At 36.8% G+C, this 18,462-nt stretch overlaps 1 protein-coding gene across 3 annotated transcripts; it reads right to left on the bottom strand.

Annotated features, from left to right (window-relative positions):
- Window positions 1–9,441: 9,441 nt before the first annotated feature.
- On the bottom strand, window positions 9,442–18,096 carry sirt5 (sirtuin 5). Of its 3 annotated transcripts, none has more exons than XM_082146904.1 (10): window positions 17,942–18,096; window positions 16,023–16,148; window positions 15,786–15,919; window positions 13,980–14,051; window positions 13,670–13,823; window positions 13,378–13,465; window positions 13,216–13,269; window positions 11,505–11,628; window positions 10,303–10,418; window positions 9,442–10,092 (listed from the first exon to the last, which is right to left on the bottom strand). In XM_082146904.1, exons 2-10 carry the CDS (start codon window positions 16,120–16,122, stop codon window positions 10,020–10,022), a joined length of 915 nt encoding a protein of 304 aa, XP_082003030.1. In that variant the 5' UTR covers window positions 16,123–16,148; window positions 17,942–18,096; the 3' UTR covers window positions 9,442–10,019. The 3 variants fall into 3 exon arrangements, with proteins under 3 accessions (XP_082003030.1, XP_082003031.1, XP_082003032.1); XM_082146905.1 differs by lacking the exon at window positions 17,942–18,096 and adding an exon at window positions 16,202–16,288 and having other exon boundaries at window positions 16,023–16,107; XM_082146906.1 differs by lacking the exons at window positions 16,023–16,148; window positions 17,942–18,096 and adding an exon at window positions 14,182–15,096 and having other exon boundaries at window positions 15,786–15,922.
- Window positions 18,097–18,462: the final 366 nt, after the last annotated feature.

Genomic DNA, 18,462 nt, shown 5'->3' with positions numbered 1-18,462 from the left:
CAATTGCAAGATATATAAGTGCAATTGATAAACAAATTCACAATTATGAGAAATAGTTGCAATTACAAAACATATTGCGAGAATTTCTCAATCTTAGTCTCAATTGTGTAAAAATTTATAAATAAAGTTGCAGTTGCGAGATTTTGCGATATATCAAGTCACATTTTAAGATTTAAAATCGTACTTGCTAGATAGGTGCAATTATGAAACAAACTCACAATTCTGAGAAATATATGAACAATTACATTAAAATGAAGTCACAATTGTAAGATATAGAAATTACAAGGCATCTAAACATGCAATTATGTGGCATGGTCATTATTGCAATCTTGGCTACTTTATTCTATTTGCCAGACATGCATTTACTTGCAAATCAGATCTATAAAGAACATAACAGTAAATTTAAATAAGGGTGACACTCTGTCCATGGCTCATTGGAAGTGTTGCCAGTGGGTTGGGTTTCTCTTGTCAGTTTGCTAAGCCTGAATGAGCTGTTGCATTTTTTTTTTTCTCCCCTAGTCTAAGATCAGGACACATTTGGATCATTTAGGCTAAAAATAACCCAAATAAATTCCAACCCTTTGCACATATTAGCTTATGCTATCAGCTCGATATGCGATTTGACTGTCTGACTGAACAGATTACTCATTTTATATAACCATGTCAGAAGTAGTGAGATCAGTCTAATTGTCTAAGCAGAACAAGAGGGCATATAATATGCAGGCTCTCATTCACATTCACACATATGCTGTGATCAAAAGTGGTGCAAAAATAGACATGCCCCACTTGCTTATGTTGCGTCAAATACTCAGTACAATCCTACCTTCAACTTGTCAGTTCTAAAGTGCAAACTGCTTAATCATCCAGTTTCACCAACATTATCTGGCTTTTCTCTGTCTATTAGTTCTCTGCTACGTAACACTAAACTGCCAAACATCTTGACCTTGTTTTTACTAGAAGCACCCCCCTCTGCCCCCCGCCCCCCGCCGACCTCACCCCACTCCCTCCAGTCACCATGACTCTTCTTCATGTCAGCAATGTTGTATCTCAGTTCCACACTCTCTCCCACTCACCACCTGCCCTTTCCCACCAGAGCCGTGATAAAATTTCACATGCTCTGTTCATTTCTTCAACCATAACCTCACTTCTCTCTTATGACTGTGTTGGATTATGGCTGGTAAAAGACTATGGATTGTCATTGCCTTAGTTCTTTTAATGCTAATGGTCAATGACCTCCTTCACATTTAAGTATTTTCTGTCTCTATGTTAAGAACAAAGTGGTCATGAGAGACTCTTTTGTTGAATGCATGTGTTTACCCCCTAAAAAGTCTCACAGTATTAAAATAAATGAACAGACAATAAAGTGCCTCTTTCAAGATTCCTGCTAACCTGTGTGTGTTTGAAATACATTTCAAATCACCAATAAAATCAGGCAACAAAACTATCATAAATTAGTTTGAAGACGAATATATATTTACTGTAAAGGTTATGTTCTGTATAGTTCTGTTTTAGGGTATATTTACATGACACTGATGTACTAAAAACGGAAAAAAAATTCCTTTCCTTTCGCGTACAGACGACAATGTGGTCAAAACGATCCGTTCACACGGATCCGTGAAACAATTAAAACGCTGTATTATTCATGCCAGGCCAGTAGTTGGCGATGTCACTTAGTAAAGAATCATATGCGACGTCGCCGTTTTCACAATTCGCATCTTTGTCGTTTACACAGAGATGATAACTATGTTGTTTTTGTTTTTTTTATCCTGCTTTCAAAAGTAAAAAACAAACGCATAAAAAGCTGTCGTGTAAACGGCCCTTAGTTTCATTGTGTTTTGTTTTGGTTTGGTTCTCTTCTGTTCCCTGTCACATTAATTTGACCTAGTTTCCTGGTGTGTGCCACTTTGTTTCTATAGTTACTGATTTGTTTGCCCTGTGTATATATAGCCTTCGTTCCAGGTTCTTTGTTCAATCTTGTTGATGTTTATGTGGTTGTGTATCTTTACTCCTTGTGAGTCTCCTGCGTGTTGCTTGTGGATATTCCTATTCATCTTTGTGCGGTCATTACTACAACAGCCACAACTCATTACATTTCCATAATATATTACATTACAATCAGTCATAAGACACACGAGAGCCAATGGCATTTCACAAGTGACCACTGTAAAGCAATTTTTGAATGTGTTTGTGATTTGAGTGTTACGGCAGAATCGGTGATCACTTTTGGGTCTGTTCCAAACACAAACACTTGGAGTATTTGTAATTTTTTAATAAATTGTGACCGCAGTTGTATCTGCTTAGTTATGCCCAAAATGTTTTTTATTTATGTTGTTTTATATTGACAAACAGTTAAGTTTAGGGGTAGGGGTCGGGTTAGGAGGTCAAAAACATCTAAATAGTGAAATATAAATACAATTATTATGGCTGTTTAACTTATACCCCAACATATGTCATGATGACAAAATGATACCTCAATATATAATTTCATGATGATAAAATTCCATGCCCTTGGTGTCTGTGTATCAACGGCAAAGGTTTCTCATTGAAAGAAAATGAGTTCCATGTTCGTTGATACAGTGACTCATGGGTACCTTTAGAGTCTTGCTAAAGGCACTTGCCCATGCTTCAGGTTTTGACGGCTTGGTAATGAGAATGGGTTGTAGTTTTACACTCTTCTGTGACAGCGAGTGTGCACAAGCAGAGATAAATATTCTGATTGGCTGTGTTTTGTGATTGATTGTCAGGTCATCCCCCATTTTCATGTTCGAAATTGCTTGTGTTGCGACTGGTGAGGACATGGTGTTAAGATTTCTCCCATTTATATTCCTAAATGTTTTGTCTCTTCCTCCAACTCTCTTTGGTGCTACCCTTAATATAACATTTTACCGTGTCTATATTTTCTCAGTATTCTATATATTTATATTTTGTTGTTTGTATTAACTATTATTATTTGTACTATCCCACCACTCCTAAACACATTTATTGTTCTTATCTTTGACGTTTGAAAAAAATAACCTTACAATCCATCAGAATGGCATCACTAAAAGGGTAAGTGAGAAATGTGTTCGAATTCCAGGCTGACAAAAAACTGTGTGTTTCACCAACCTCTAGCTGAGAGCCACAGTAAAGTGTTGAGACTCCCTCCTGCTATTACACAGAAGCCACATGCACCAGCCTGCCCTTGGTGAAAGCCAAACCCCAAAAAAGAAATTCTCCATTACAGTACAACAGTCAGTGCTTAGAATTCCAGCTATTCCAAATCAGTTCCATTTATGCCCATTCTGTTACTCCCTAAACAGTGAATTTTCTTGAAGCGTGGGTTGTCTTTCTTAAAAGTACATTTATAGATTTAAAGTCCCCATGAAATCAAAATTGATGTTTTTTGGCTTTTAGTATGTATATGTTAGCCTTAAAGCAGGGCTATGCAGTTTCGGGAATTTCTTCGCTGTATTCTCGCTTTTTGCTCACAGGTTTCTCTATAGAGCTCCCCCTACAGCTTCGGAATAGATATTTGACAACACTGTCGAAAAACTCGTTGGCGACTCTCGGATACCAGAGGGTAGTAGATCAACGACATCAAAGCAGATGGGAAATTCTTTAAAACGTCTTCTTCATTCGGATTCGAACAGTGTGGGGGAGCGCAATAATGACAGAATTTTAGCCGTTTTTTTTGCCGTAAAGCAATTCGTTACATCGCGAGACCTGATATCATGCAATACTTCCTGACGCTGCGGCCGGCGGCCCGCCGGCTCAAAGTTGCAAGGGTGGTTTTCGGCTCACAGGCGCTTGGGGGGTGCGAGATGACAACAATTGAACCCGAAAAAAGTCATATAACTATTCCAATGACTCGGAAGCTGTTCGGTTAAGGTAAAAAACTTACTTAGTTCACCTTTAAGGTTATATATAAACTAGTGTGCTCCAAAATTTACATTTAGAAAATATAAGCATTCAAACCTTAGTCTCTCACTTCCGCCAATATGGATCAATGATTTTGATTACATCACCCTGCACTTCAGCTTCTCATCACATTTTCTGTCCAATCAAATGCTCTATAGAATCTGAAATGTCCCGCCCCTACATTTAAAAAAATGGACGATGATGCTGCGGATAAAATCAGCCATTTGTTCACACATTTACTATTTTCTACATGGTGAATGGCACATAGTGCACTATATAGGGGATAGGGAATGATTCAGACAGTGTAAATATGCTTTCCATTGGAGCGAATGAAGTCTGGTTTTACGTTAGTGTCACATGAACTGTCTGTTCTGGTCCAGAGACACGATAGCACCGAGCAGGTATGTGCTAGTTGGCGCAAACCAGAAAACTCATCGAACGTATATGAATTCTGCACAGAATTCTATATTTTACAGCAATATGGAGGAGATTAGGAATAGAAACGGTTAAAGATTAGGAGGAAACTCTGCGGCTTTGCCGAACTCAACGGCTCTGGCCGAGCTTCGATGTAAACAAAACGCTATTGGCTATTTTAAAACATGGGAGGAGCTATTTGATATGTCCCACTATGCCTGTTTCAGTGGAAACTATGTCAACACATTGAATAATGATGCGTGTTTTAAGGCACTTCAGTGGGCCTTTAATATATTTAAAGACTCTAATAGATTGAAGACTTGATTTTATCCACACATTAGCCAACTGATATCAGTTTTGATATCAGAGAATGATACTCATTACTTTGAAATCTGAGAAAGTATTGATCATTTGTATCCTGCCTTGAACAACATTGCATTCTGTCAAGCTGAAATGAGGGCAGGAATTTATACTTTAAACTAAAAATGGTATTTTATATTTAGCTGTGTTCAGGCATGGTGAGAACAGTAGGTGGTTCATCCCAAGAAGATTGATGAAGTTGACACAAACTTAATGCTTACAACGCTGTACACTGCAAGGACTGATTCCAATGGAGAGGACTAGAAGCTTCGCTTCAGTTAGACAATTTCTAGACCATTGGTTGTACTACTCTTCATTAATGTGCCCTTCCAGTGTACTGAGATGGTCTGCAATTAAAGTATACCCAGAGTCATGAATATACCAAAGCTCTCCTTGATTATGCCACTCTCAATCCAGAACTAATTCTTTCCCACAAAGCAACTTCTAAAAAATATTGTAAAGGACCAGAACCTTGGCAGTCATAATTGGGACCTCACGATCCTGTATGTCCTACTTGGTATTAAAAAGAAATGGCCACCAACTTCTCTTTTGATGCTACTATTGTAAAACAACTTTGTGATCGTATAGAGGGCTTTTAGTGAACCTACAACCCAAAAAAAGGGGTTCAGACTCAACATTTCCTGACAAAATATGGATAAAGACTGTGACACAGCTTCCAAATATCTGCAAATCCATTTCAGTGTCCAAGTGGACTTCACAAGTGCCAAGGGGACACCACAGTTTTCTGGATGTGTGGAAACTGTTATTGCTTACTGTACTCTTATCATTTACCATTGAGGAACCCCTATCACATTCATTTAGATCAGGGTACACACTTCACTGCCAACATTTTGAAGGACAACTTTTGGTTGTCAGTGACCTAGGCCAGGGGTTCCCAAACTTTTCCATGCCAAGGCCCAAGGGCCCCGAAATACCACTAGGTTCTGGCCAAGGCCCCCCTTTTGCAGGATGTGTTATTGAACCCATCAACAATACGGCAAAGGTGGAAATAAATAAATAAAACATCTAGGTGAACATCAGATTATGTGATGGTGTTTGATACCAGCCAATCAGAAATATTATAGAGATGCACTGATTACAATTTTCTAGGCCGATTCCGATTTTTCATTGAGTTTGACCTGCCGATACAGATTTTAGCCGATTCCAATTTCATTTTTTCTAACCACTTTACAGCACACAATTTTTTTTTATTTTCTATAAAAAAACATTTTTATAAAACACCATATACTTTTACCCAAAGTGAATAATAAAAACAAGTTTAAATGGGTACATTTTCTAAAAATATTTTTGAGTCTTCATTTTCTTTTCTGACATAACCTACTCCAGTTCTTGTTAAAACACACTAGACATGCAAATTATGTCCATTTTAGGCACTTTTTGTGTGAAATCATATTTATTTTGTCCATCAAAAGTGTACTTTCACTTTAATTGAGCGTGATCGCAGCAGCGCAGCAAAAATAAATATTTGTTTTGGTTTTGCCATTTGCGGCACAGGAGGTGTGTATCTGTGAGCAAACTTCCAACTTTGCTCACAGATACTCAGTTCGACCATTTTTTTTAACCTACCACCCGTCTTGATCTATAAATGCCTGGTGACTAATAACATGATTGGCTAAAGAAATAGTTTCTGAAACTGAGATGAATACTAATGGATCGCTCTCTTCAGGTTTATTAGACCTCCTTGGTTATGGGTAACTGCAACGGCACAGGGATGATGTTGACAGCACTGAAGCCTGAGGGGACAATAGTCCAAGACAGATGTTAAGGATACTCATGAGGTCATTTGGGTCTCTATTTCCTTTAGCTAAACCTGAAAGCTAAGCTTCTACTGAGTAGGCATCTCTGCAATTAGCCAAAAGCGTCTAGACTGGTAAAGCGTTATTGTGAGATTGCGATAACCAAGGGTTTGGAGTGGATATTATAAGGCTCAAGCCATAATCTGGAAGGTTTTTGGTTTGATTCCCATTAGAAGAGACCCATGAGTCTTCACAATTGTGCCCTTGAACAAGACACTTAACCCCAAGTTGCTCCAGGGGGACTGTCCCTGTAATAAGTTGCACTGTTTTATGGCCACAGAACGTGACAGTAATGGAAATAAATCCCACTGCTCCTTGTTGTCCAGTAATAAATAAAGATTCAATTTGATTCATTCTTCCTTAATGATGCCCTTGTGGCTCAGAGAGCCATTTAATTTAAATAAAAGGAACATAACATTAAAAAGGGGAAAATAAAGTGTGCAGTAAGAATCCCCTAACATTCCCTTCTAGGACCTGTCAAAGGGAAGTTGAGATCAAGAAGTCGCCAGACCATGAGGGGAGCACATGTGACTGCCGGACCTCGTCCTAACCTGGACTACACCCTTCTCTGCACTCATCAACTTTTAATCACATATATTGAAACCCACAGACACTTTATTTTAATATTTTATGGTTATCTTATTTGAAAGAAAACGTCTTTCTGAGGCCTGATAGTGCATCTGCTTTCCTCAGTTCAACTTCACAGCTCTTCAGACCTAGATTCAGAGTTCCCACACTAATTTATCAGGGAATTTCCATGATTTTTTTCAGCCTCTAATGATGACTTGGCAGGGATTTTTAAAGTTGGCATGAAATGGAAATTGCGGCCAACTTAACTTCCAATACATATGTCCGAGTGAAACGGATTATCAAACAAGAAAAAAAATGTAGGGTGGGACTTGATTTCATAGATTGATTATTGGTAACTGATTGGATTGTGAGCATTTCATATCAGAATGGAGACAGATCTGAATGCAACTGGCTACAGTGAGACCTTGCAAACGTCGACAGAGAAGTCTGTCATATTACAGTAAGTAATGTTATTTTTATTAAAGATTATGTGGTCATTTAAAAAAAAAAATGCATTGATGGAACAATCACAACCAGATAATTATTAAGAAAATAAACTGTTAATTGTGATTTCTTGCCAAAGTTAAAACCATGTTACATAGACTTCTCTCTCACACATACACACACAATTCTACTAGTTCACTCAGAATTTCTAGCTGATTAAATGTTTTGGAGTAGATAATAATAATAAAATTAATATTCACAATAGAGATTTCAATTGTCTTTCCAAGGATTTATTAATATGAATGACTTGATTTTCTAGGCCTAGAAATGATCATTTTTAAATGTCCTGTTATTTCCAGTTTTCAGTGATGTGCGAACAGTCTAGATCATCCAGGAATTAATAATAATAAAAAAGGCAAAATATGAAAAAGTTAAATTATGCAGAAAAACAACACGAGCCATATCACACCATACGTCTCTCCCACTTGCATCGTCCTTCTATCCATTAGTCCATCCTTATCCTCCTGCATCGCCCTATCCCTGTCCTCCAACAAGCCCAGACTGGGGAGACGCTCAGATTGGTGTGAAATCGATATGTAATGGGACCGTGCGTGTATGTGTGTGTAGGATTGATGTTTTGGGTCTCAGAGGATTTTAGAGGCTAAGCGTATGTCGGGGGAGATATTTATTGTGCATGCGCGCGCGCGTACGTCGTTAAGCTCAGATTGGTGTGAAATTGTGGTTTAATGGACAGGAAATGGTGCGTGTTATTTTTGGAGCAGACCTCTCTCATCGCCTCAGAAACTAATGAGCCTCTCTCTCCAGGAGACCAAATGCACACACACTATCGGTTACACACCTCAAAACTACACACTCATTTATCATTTACAAACACAGACATACCCCCCCACCTCCACCAATCTCACACATATAAATACCAACAACAAAAAAGCATTTTAAACAGAGTAGCTGAAGACACATTCAATTTCTTATACACAAACATGCATTCTGTTGCACATTTGTAAATCAAATAAGTCAAGCGACTCACTCAGCATTATTCCACAGTCCTGTGTTAACATGCAAGCGTGAATTTGTATACACAGGTAAGCAGAACACCCTAGTTGGACCAAGAGGTGTAAAATAAAATGTATATTTTCTGCTGCTTGGTTGTCAAGTAATGACAAGGAAAGAGAGAGGGAAAGAGAGAGCGTGAGAGAGAGATTTCCTGCTGGAAATCATGGAATCTGGCATTGGACTAGACAGAATCAAGGTGACCCAATGCCACAGGGTGCGTGTGCTAAAACAGACACACAAACACACACTCACTCAAACTCGCCTATTGACTTTGACAAAAATAAATAAAAATCCTCCTTCTGCAACATACTGTAAGCCAACCAACGACGAAAAAAAAAAAGCTCTATTTAAAATTTCATACTTTCATATAAAAATCAAAAACTACAGCTGCACGATTAAAAAAAAATTATAGTTTAGAGCTTAAAGGCTCAGATTTAATTCAATATTTGTGCTGCAATTCCTACAGTTTTCCACCAAAATAACTTGGCTATTTATATATATATATATATATATATATATATATATATATATATATATATATATAAATCTGTACTGTAAAATAAAAAGATAAAAATGTTTTTTTTTAATACACTGAAATATTACAATAGTAATTTTACTTTATTTGGTTTTATTTAGCAATACTACTACTAGTAATAATAATCATAATTAAAATATTGTAATTTATTTTATTATAACCATTATAATTATATTAGACATTATCATAAATTTAATTGTACAAACTGTGCAAGTCAACAAACAAATATAGCAAACCTAGAGCTTTTTTTAAATCATATTTTAAATCTCAATCATAATTTTTATCAGGAAAAACTAACTCAAACCAAAGAATTTAAAGGATAATCAATCATCAGGCTCATGTTCCATTGAACACTTTATTTTATGATCATTTCATTTCAAATAAATGCATTTCACTGGCCTCTAGTCCTATGTTCAGGGTTCTCAAAATATTTGACCAATGAATTACCATAATTTTTCCAACCAGTTATTTCTAGATGATTCAATATTTTACAGCGGATCATGTAAAAAAAAAAAAAATCACTCATGATAGAACTTTCCATAAGTTTTCGAGACTTTCAATTTCCTTGTCTTTTCCTTGACTGGAAATTACAATTATAAAATCATCTGTTTTTTCCAGGTTTTCCATGACTGTGGGAACACTGTAAATGATCTACCCAGAAGTTTCTCAACTGGAACAAATCTACTAAGGAGAACCTCGGCCAATAACACAACTTTCACAAAATGCTGCCAAATAGGCCAAGTAAAGACATTATTTAGGCCAAATTTTGCTGTAAATCTTCATAGCCGTGCAAACAAGCCATAGGAAAACCAATCACAAGAAGGCATGAACCAGTCCCTGTTCATGTGCTCTCAGTTAAAGTGCTAAACACAGTGGGCATGAACGAATGGGTCATGCCTTCTTTCTCCTTAAATGGCCTCGCTCTCGTGCCGTTCCAGTGCGGGAGGCAGTGTGGTGCCACAAGGACCCTCAAAGTGATATCTGTTGGTGAGAAACACATCTCAAATAAACCACACACAGGTGTTCAATTTCAATGGTTCATTGTTTGCTCAAATGTGTCACTTAGAGTCCATGCGCATGTGAAAGCTTGTGTGCGCTAGAGCATCTATGCGTTTTCCTCTTAAATGGGCTGACTGAGAGGCATCTCTATGACTCATGTAAAGAGATAGTTTGCGTAATAGTGTGTCTTACTTAAAGCGCTTAGTAGCAGGTGTGCACTCCATGTTGAATTCAGCTACAGGCACTCCTCTACCCGCCACCTGAGGAGCGAACATGGCCGCTGGGTAAACTATGGAGGAGGTGCCCACCTGGAGACAGGAAAACAATGTGACGCACAGAGAATACAGTTGGAGATGAAAAATTCTTTACGTAAAGCTGTCAAAAAAACACACATCTGTGTTTGGAATTGATGAGATTGTGTAGTAAATGTTTTAGGCAGACACTTATGCTCTGTTCTAATACCTAGTGAGCTCTCTTGCAGTCTAAATAGGCAGCTACCTTCTTAGGCGGCATTCTAACTTAACCCCCTACACTTCGTAATACCTCATCTGTGGCAACCATCAAGACTAAAAAAAAACATATCTATTTAACATGCATTTTGGATAATGTGGCTATGTGTGTCCTTTTGTGTTTGCAATGTGTGTGTATGTTTGTAAATGTATTGTACAATGTAAAGTGACCATGAGCTACGGAAAGGCGCTATATAAACAACACTTCTTCTTCTTCTTTTAACTATCACAGCACCTAACAAATAGAAGTGGGCCATATACTGGTTAAAACAATAAACTAATATGTTAACCAGTAATCATTTTATGAGTATGATTTCTATTGAGGTTATGCCAGTGTTTCCTGCAAGGAAAAAAACAAACACATTTTACCCAAAATCAAAATGTACCCGATTTGTGAATGTATTTCTTCAGTCTTGATTTGCAAAACTTGCAGAATTGAATGTGAGGAAATAAAAAGACTGCACACAAAAACAAACTCAGCAAAGTCCGATTCACGGACAAATGACTCGGGACAGCTTCTTTAATTGATTCATTTTACTGATTTGAATCAGTCTGATGAATCCTTCACTGAATTAAGTTAACTGAATCAACATATGACTCACTGGAAGTTCATGAAACTTTACTTAACGTAATTTCTGACTATAACTAATCTCCACTAATTGATTCCAGTGGAGTCTGATGCTAGCCTGTTGCTAAGCTAACAATTTGATAAAATGCATGTAATGTGATGCTAATTTCGGATTTCTTTGAAATAAGGTATTATAGAAGGCAGAATAATGTTGCAGCGTAGCTTCTGTCACAGTTTTGATGCCCAAAAATGCTTTCTGGGTATGCAGCTCACTAGGTAATTTCTGCAGTTTCATGCATTCATGTGTGGTCACTCACCACTAAGCAGAGATCACACTTTTCCAGCTCCTCCTCCACAGCGGTGAGAATATCTGAATCTAAAGTCTCTCCGAACCAAACCACATGAGGCCTCAGCAAGCCATTACAGCCCCTCTTTTCACACCTACAAACACAAACTGCAAAACTAACATCTTTGAAGCATTAATAGACACATGGATATCTGCTGCCCACTGTTGGAAAAAAGGTGTTACTAAAGCTTGATTACATTATTATGCATGTGTGTGTGTGTGTGTGTGTGTGTGTGTGTGTGTTACATAATTTACCCCTGAAGTCTATAATGTTTTTGAGGTTTCTTGGATCAAAACAGTCCTAATTTCGTATTACATGACTAGCCTCCCTCCCTCCTTCTCTACATTAAACAGCCTTACAATATGTTTACAGTAAAGCAAACTAGAGGTTTGCATTCCACCAGTATCTGATTAGATTTATTGCGGCACAATACATAATTCCTGATTTGTAGGCAGGAGTGGGCAATGAAAGTTTTTTGTGGAAGCAGTCTAAGAGTTGTATATATGAAATATTATAACAACAATTACGGCTGTTTTATATTTGAATATATTATATTGGTTCTCAATAAACATTTCTTATTATCATCAATGTTTAAAACGGTTGCTTAATGTTTTTGTGAAAACATTTTTTTTCAGGATTCTTAAATAAATTAAAAAAGAAAGTTTAAAAGAATAGCATTTAAAAAATTACTTTTGATGAGTTTAATTTGTCCTTGCTGGATAAAAGTATTATTTTCTTTCAAAACCCCAAACTAAACAATAGTGTAATTCTCAGTTTCTTACAAAGTAAAACGGTTAAAAAATCAGATTCTGAACCCATGCAGAAGGTTTTGCAGACTTCCACACAACTGCGTTTATTAAATATTTGCCCATAAGAGCTACATTTTACAAGGTGCCGCAATTTCTGACCTATCATCACGCTCTACTGATCTGCATTTAAAAGTAGGTTAGGCAATTTGTTTTAATAAACAGTTTTTATTATACTGTTTGAAACTCTTCACATCCTGATAGCAATCAATAATAGAAGTGGTCTCAAATATTAAAACATATCTTCATTAATGTACATATCTTCTGTGAAAGTTTTAGGACCAAATATGTCTGTCCAACCATACGATGTCCTACCTGCTTGTCAACATATGTATCTCCATACCTCCGCGCACCTGCTCGCGCAAGCATCACACGTCATCATCACGTTTCGTGAGGCTATGCAGAGTTTTAGAAGCACAGTCACCGGGCGCCGTAAACAAACAGCAGCCGCCATTTACAGTTCCTCTTGAACCAAAACAACAATCTTATGCAATGTTCACGCCGTGTCATAACCGTAATTACAAAACGGCAACCCGTGACGTTCTATTGGAGCTGTTTTTTTGGAGATTTATGCGTTTCTATGTCAACACTATTAACGCCAAAAATGAATCTGCAGCAGTCAGGTGGTACAAGTCAAAGCTCTGTAAGTTGTTTACGTTCATTATTATTGTAATGTTATGTGCTTTGAGACATGAGGTAGTTTCACGCCGTCTCTCATCTCGTGAAGCTTTGCAGACTCCGCTGTACGCGTGTATGTGTTTTGAAGGGGGCATGGCTTTGGAGACGCTCTGAAGGGAGGGTGGGATCTTATGCTTTTAAAGCTAGCCTCTCCGAAATTGCCAATCCTATCTTTAACAACAAACACGCTCACAAACCTGGGCAGGTCCTCAACTGGAATTCTGGCATCCTTGGCATTGGGGTCAGGCTCTCTGAGGATTGGAAAAAAGAAAGACAATAAGGAGCATATAAGGAGAGTGCAGTCTCTTGTGGTTTAAATATTTGATAAAATAATGGTGATGTGTTTGTGTGAGCTCTACCCTTTCCCCTCCAGAGCAGGACAGATTGGACTCTTGTGGTTGGCTTTGACTTCTCCACAGCTCATGCAGCGAGTTTTAAATAGACTACCTAGAGAGAGATAGACAAAAGAGAGAGATATCAGTTGAAGAGAAGAACCAAAATGAGAAGGATTGGTTGTATGGAAAGAAAGATGGGACACCCTCCAAATGGATGACCAATCATTTTCAGTTCTGTTAATCAGATTTTAGCCAAAAATAAATGTACTATAATGGTGACATGATCAAGGCCTGGTTTGAGTAGCCGTCGTCTCACCGTGGATCTCATAGACGTGTTTGGAACCAGCGCGATGGTGCAGTTCATCGATGTTCTGAGTGATGATCACAACAGAGCGCCCCTGCTGGCTGAGACGGGACTCACACTCCGCTATAGCCAGGTGTGCTGGGTTCGGCATCTTACTGCGCATTACCTGCATATATTAGCAAATAATAATTAACTTAATCCAAGTATTTCTATTTGACCACATTATCAAATGCATAATTACTAAAGTGAATTGGTCACTGAAAGAAAAAAAAAAATGGCATTATGATATTGGTAGCCATTTAGTCAGTAATGTGTGACCCACCTCACGCCTGTAATGGTAAAATTCCCACACTAAAGAAGGATCTCGAGAGAAAGCTTCAGGGGTTGCCAAGTCCTGAAAGACAACGAGAGGTGAAAGACCAAGAGATGGTCCTTTAAAAGGAAAACCCCCCCAAAAAAAACATTTACACATTCCATCTCCACAATTTTTTTTTTGTTATTATTATTAATGTTTACTTGCGTACATCTGTTGTGACTACAGTAGGTTACTGTTTATGTGCTCTGTTATAGGAAGCCTGACAGATTTGGTTAGATCTGTCAAATAGACGTTCAAAGTTTACAGTCATTATTTACAATGCAATATGTAAACTATCTTTTACAGGCCCATTTGTATATAACACTGAAACATAAATTGAAGAAAAGACATGCAGTTGAATATACACGGGTACCCTACTACTGCAACTTTTTCACTGCTTTTTAAAGTCTCACACAGATTCAATGAGATTCAACCAATCCCTTCATTGAGAAGTGCATTTAGGCTTATTTATATTGTGAAACAGAGCTTGGTTACTCCTTGTACTCACGCTGTTACTCAAGCCTCAGGCACATATACATATTAATTTTTTACATTTACTAAATGTAATAATTTTTTTCTAAATCTTTTTCTAAAATCTTTTTAAATATTGAAACAATATATTTTTCAGATGATATTTTAACTATTTGTTTTAGTATAATGATTTTTATTTCATGATTATTATTTAATTATGGAAACTTTTTTTATTTAGTTATCTAATATATCACTCTCCCAGTATAAATGGAATTTTTACATAAAATAAATATACAGCTGCCTTTATAATATCAACAGTGTCCCTCAGCCAAAAAAAAAAAAAAAAACTTGGTATAAGTCATATTTTGTTAATATCTGCTAAAACAGCTTGCTAATAGAGGAACTATTTTAACCTTCTTTTTTTCTATATTGTCTACAGATACAGTACATACACATTGCAAATATTGTGTGTGTGTGTGTGTGTGTGTGTGTGTGTGTGTGTGTGTGTGTGTGTGTGCGCGTGTGTGTGCGTGGTCTTGGCAATCCCTATGGTATAGGGACAAAATGATCCCCACAAAGATGCCAATATCCAAAATCCTTGTCCTCAAGGATCCTGTGGAATAACAAATTTAAGAATCTATTTCAGATATGCTTCCTTACATAAACATCACGGTGAAGAATACTGATTTAGCTTTTAAGGTTAAGATGATGATGATATCACACGAATGATTCTGCTCAGCAAAGTTGCAATTGCTGTTTTCTCTTTATTGTCTTTAATGGCTCTCGGAGTCCCAGTTTCACTCAGACTGATGAGATTAGCGTCTATGCAATTTGAAATGATAGTGTTATGCTGATTGGGCCTGTTTCTCTTGAGCAAGCCAGATAACCTGCCTAACCGGTTTTCACTTGATAGAATCAAATCATCCCTACATTTGATTGCTTTGTTTGAATGTGTCTCCACCTCCAAAAGTCCCTCCCCCTTGGAAGGTATATAACCTACAATGTATAATGTTAGATTAGCTTGAGAAAAAACTACAGCCGCGAAGATCTCAATAAAGAATTTCTTCTGCTTAAAAGATCCAACTCAAGCCTCCTGCATGCTTCTATGAAGGAATAAAGTTTCAGCTTTTTTTGAAAATGTAAAAATGCAGAACGTTTTCTGTGACGGGTAGATTTAGGGGTAGGGTTAGTGTAGGGCGATAGAATGTACAGTTTTTTACAGTATAAAATCGTTATGTCTATGGAGAGTCCCCATAAAACATGGGTACCCAACGTGTGTGTGTGTGTGTGTGTGTGTGTTACCTGTGCCTGCCATTTCCTCCAATAGCCCCCCTGTCCTCTAAAGGTTGGTACACCACTCTCTGCACTCACTCCAGCCCCCGTAATGATAGCAATGTGCTTTGCTTTAGCAAACTCCTTACGAAATTTTGTTAAATCTGCAAATAAATACAAATTGCAAATCATTTAGTTCACAGGCATTAACACAACATCCCCCCAAAAAATCTTTTCAGCAATCTCCTCAAAGTGCTGGTGTCCTACTTGAGCTTGGTCTGGCCATCTTTGGAGATCTCCAGTTCAGTCTGACTGCCGCACACAGGTGAGAGGTCAAACCCCTACAGGCCAACTGCCGCACAATCATTGAGGGTTAAATGTCACGCTGCACAGCTAGAAAATCAAAAAGTATACCTATAAAATAACCCGAAACGCAATGTACTCACCAGTAGACATGATACACAAAACAAGAGAATGAGATTGCAGCACTTCCTCTTTCTGTAAGTAGCTGTTCATTTACTAGAAAAGGAGGCGTGTCCTAAAACTAGTTTTACAGGTTGGGAAATTCTGGATTGATATCCTTCTTCCATTCATATTCTCACAAAGTGAATTTTTTTTAGTTTGGTTAAAAGAAATTATGACCGAAATATATAAGTTATATATATATATATATATATATATGTATGCATGTATATTAAAAACCCTCCGTTGTGCAGCAACCGAGAATATGCAATATCCTCTTGTTAAATTTTCATTTGTTTACATTCTAAAAGTTTGATTAAAAAGTTAAAAGTTTTATGAATTCAATTAATTACATTAAAATACCATAAAGGAAACAACTGAGCATAAAACTATTTCTATTGGATAAAAATGTAAAACAATAGAAATAATTTTAGTTTGTTTTCTTTTATAGTGAATTTTACTTTCCATCACTTTACTTGTATGTTATGATATCTTCCTTTAGGTGAAGTATTATTGATGTGAAACAACAAGAGACAACTGTAAACATTGATCTGATTTTAATTACACCCAAACTTAAAATTTTAATAAAGAACTTTTACAATTTTGATGACTTCAAACTTAACTTAAAATTGACACCCAAATCAATGCAAGCTTTAATTTCAAGTCTGAATGAAATTCTTTATATACAAAATGTTAAGGTTGATGATCCTGTTAGGCATCCTGTTAATGTTCTTGACAATGTGTAAATAATCAATTATAGTTAATAAAAATAATGTATAAGTACTATAATCTATAAGTTATAATCAATAATAAAGTACCTGAGAATATTTTTGAATATCCGGTATGATACTGCTTTAACATGCAGACTTCCTTAATAACACAACACAAGCTTATTAATTTTTTAAGTTACAGTTATCACCTCGTGCACGAGACGCAAGGCTATAAAAGCCCATTTTTGCCACAAAAAAAAATCATAATTATGAGAATAAAAATGTAGTACTGTCAAATCGATTAATCACATCTAACATAAAAGTTTGTAAATAAATAATATGTGTGTGTGTGTGTGTGTGTGTGTGTGTGTATATTATATATATATATATATATATACACACTTTTATGTAAGTTGTGATTAATCACGATTAATCGATTTGACGGCACTAAAAAGTCGAAATTATGACATTCTAAGTCATAATTATGACATACTAATTAAAAAATTATGACAGTCTAAATTATGACATGCTGAGTCATAATTGTGACAGAAAATAATTAAGACTTTTTAATCTCATAATTATGACTTAGTATGCCATAATTATGAGTATGCCATAATTTCCGTTTATCTAATAAACTACATAAATTGGCAAAATTATCACTTTTTGTGTCAATTAAAATTGACCAAAGCATATTTATTTTTTTTGTTATTGCAGGATGACAGAAATATGAAAAGAGAACATAACTCTGGTGGTGCAATAGGTCAAACTTTAATAAACATGTGTGGACCTTGAAGGACCTTATAAAAGTGACCACAGCTCTGCAGAGGTGCTTTTGCAAGTTTAAGTGCAAAATAGTTCAAGTATAAGACGGTTTAACTCATTTGTAGCTTGACAAACACTTGATGGGTCAAACATCAATAACAAAGCAGCAGTAAGTGTGCAATAAATGCTGATGCTTTGCCACATAAACACACAGCTCTCGTCTAACAGAGTGAAGGGAAAGGCTTAAGTTACCTGCGTATGTTGCGCTGCCTTCTGTCACACAGAGTTCAGCAGAATATAAAATTTGTATTTGTTACATCCATTCAGTTTCTGTTATGAGCCAAAGGAGGACGGGTGCGCTGCCATCGGGTTTTAGACAGAACTGTACGCACAACATGAACCACGCGACGGCAAATGTTATTATTAGCTTAAGCTTTCACATCATATCACCACCAAGGGGTGTTTGGTGGCTCAGACAGCTCAGTCGCCCATTGAGTCACATTCAATTCCGTGAACATGTATTTGGTTATTAACGATACATGTACACTATAAAATATAAAAATTGAAACGAGCTAATTTCAATGATTGTTATCTGACAAACAAACAGAAAAATCCGCCTCAGTTATTTCTATAAAATTATTTTAGAAATTCCTTACCACAGTAATTACATTCGACTGTTATTGGTCCGATCGTGCCAACGCGGAGAAAAGTAACTGTTACCACGTGTCTATGCGCTGCTTCAGCATCGGTTTGGAAAATAATTTGCACCTGAA

Source organism: Leuciscus leuciscus, assembly GCF_965113295.1.
Source record: "Leuciscus leuciscus genome assembly, chromosome: 19".
Classification (NCBI taxonomy): domain Eukaryota; kingdom Metazoa; phylum Chordata; class Actinopteri; order Cypriniformes; family Leuciscidae; genus Leuciscus; species Leuciscus leuciscus.
Note: the sequence above shows the minus strand (reverse complement) of the source record. Positions and strands in the feature narration are given on the sequence as shown.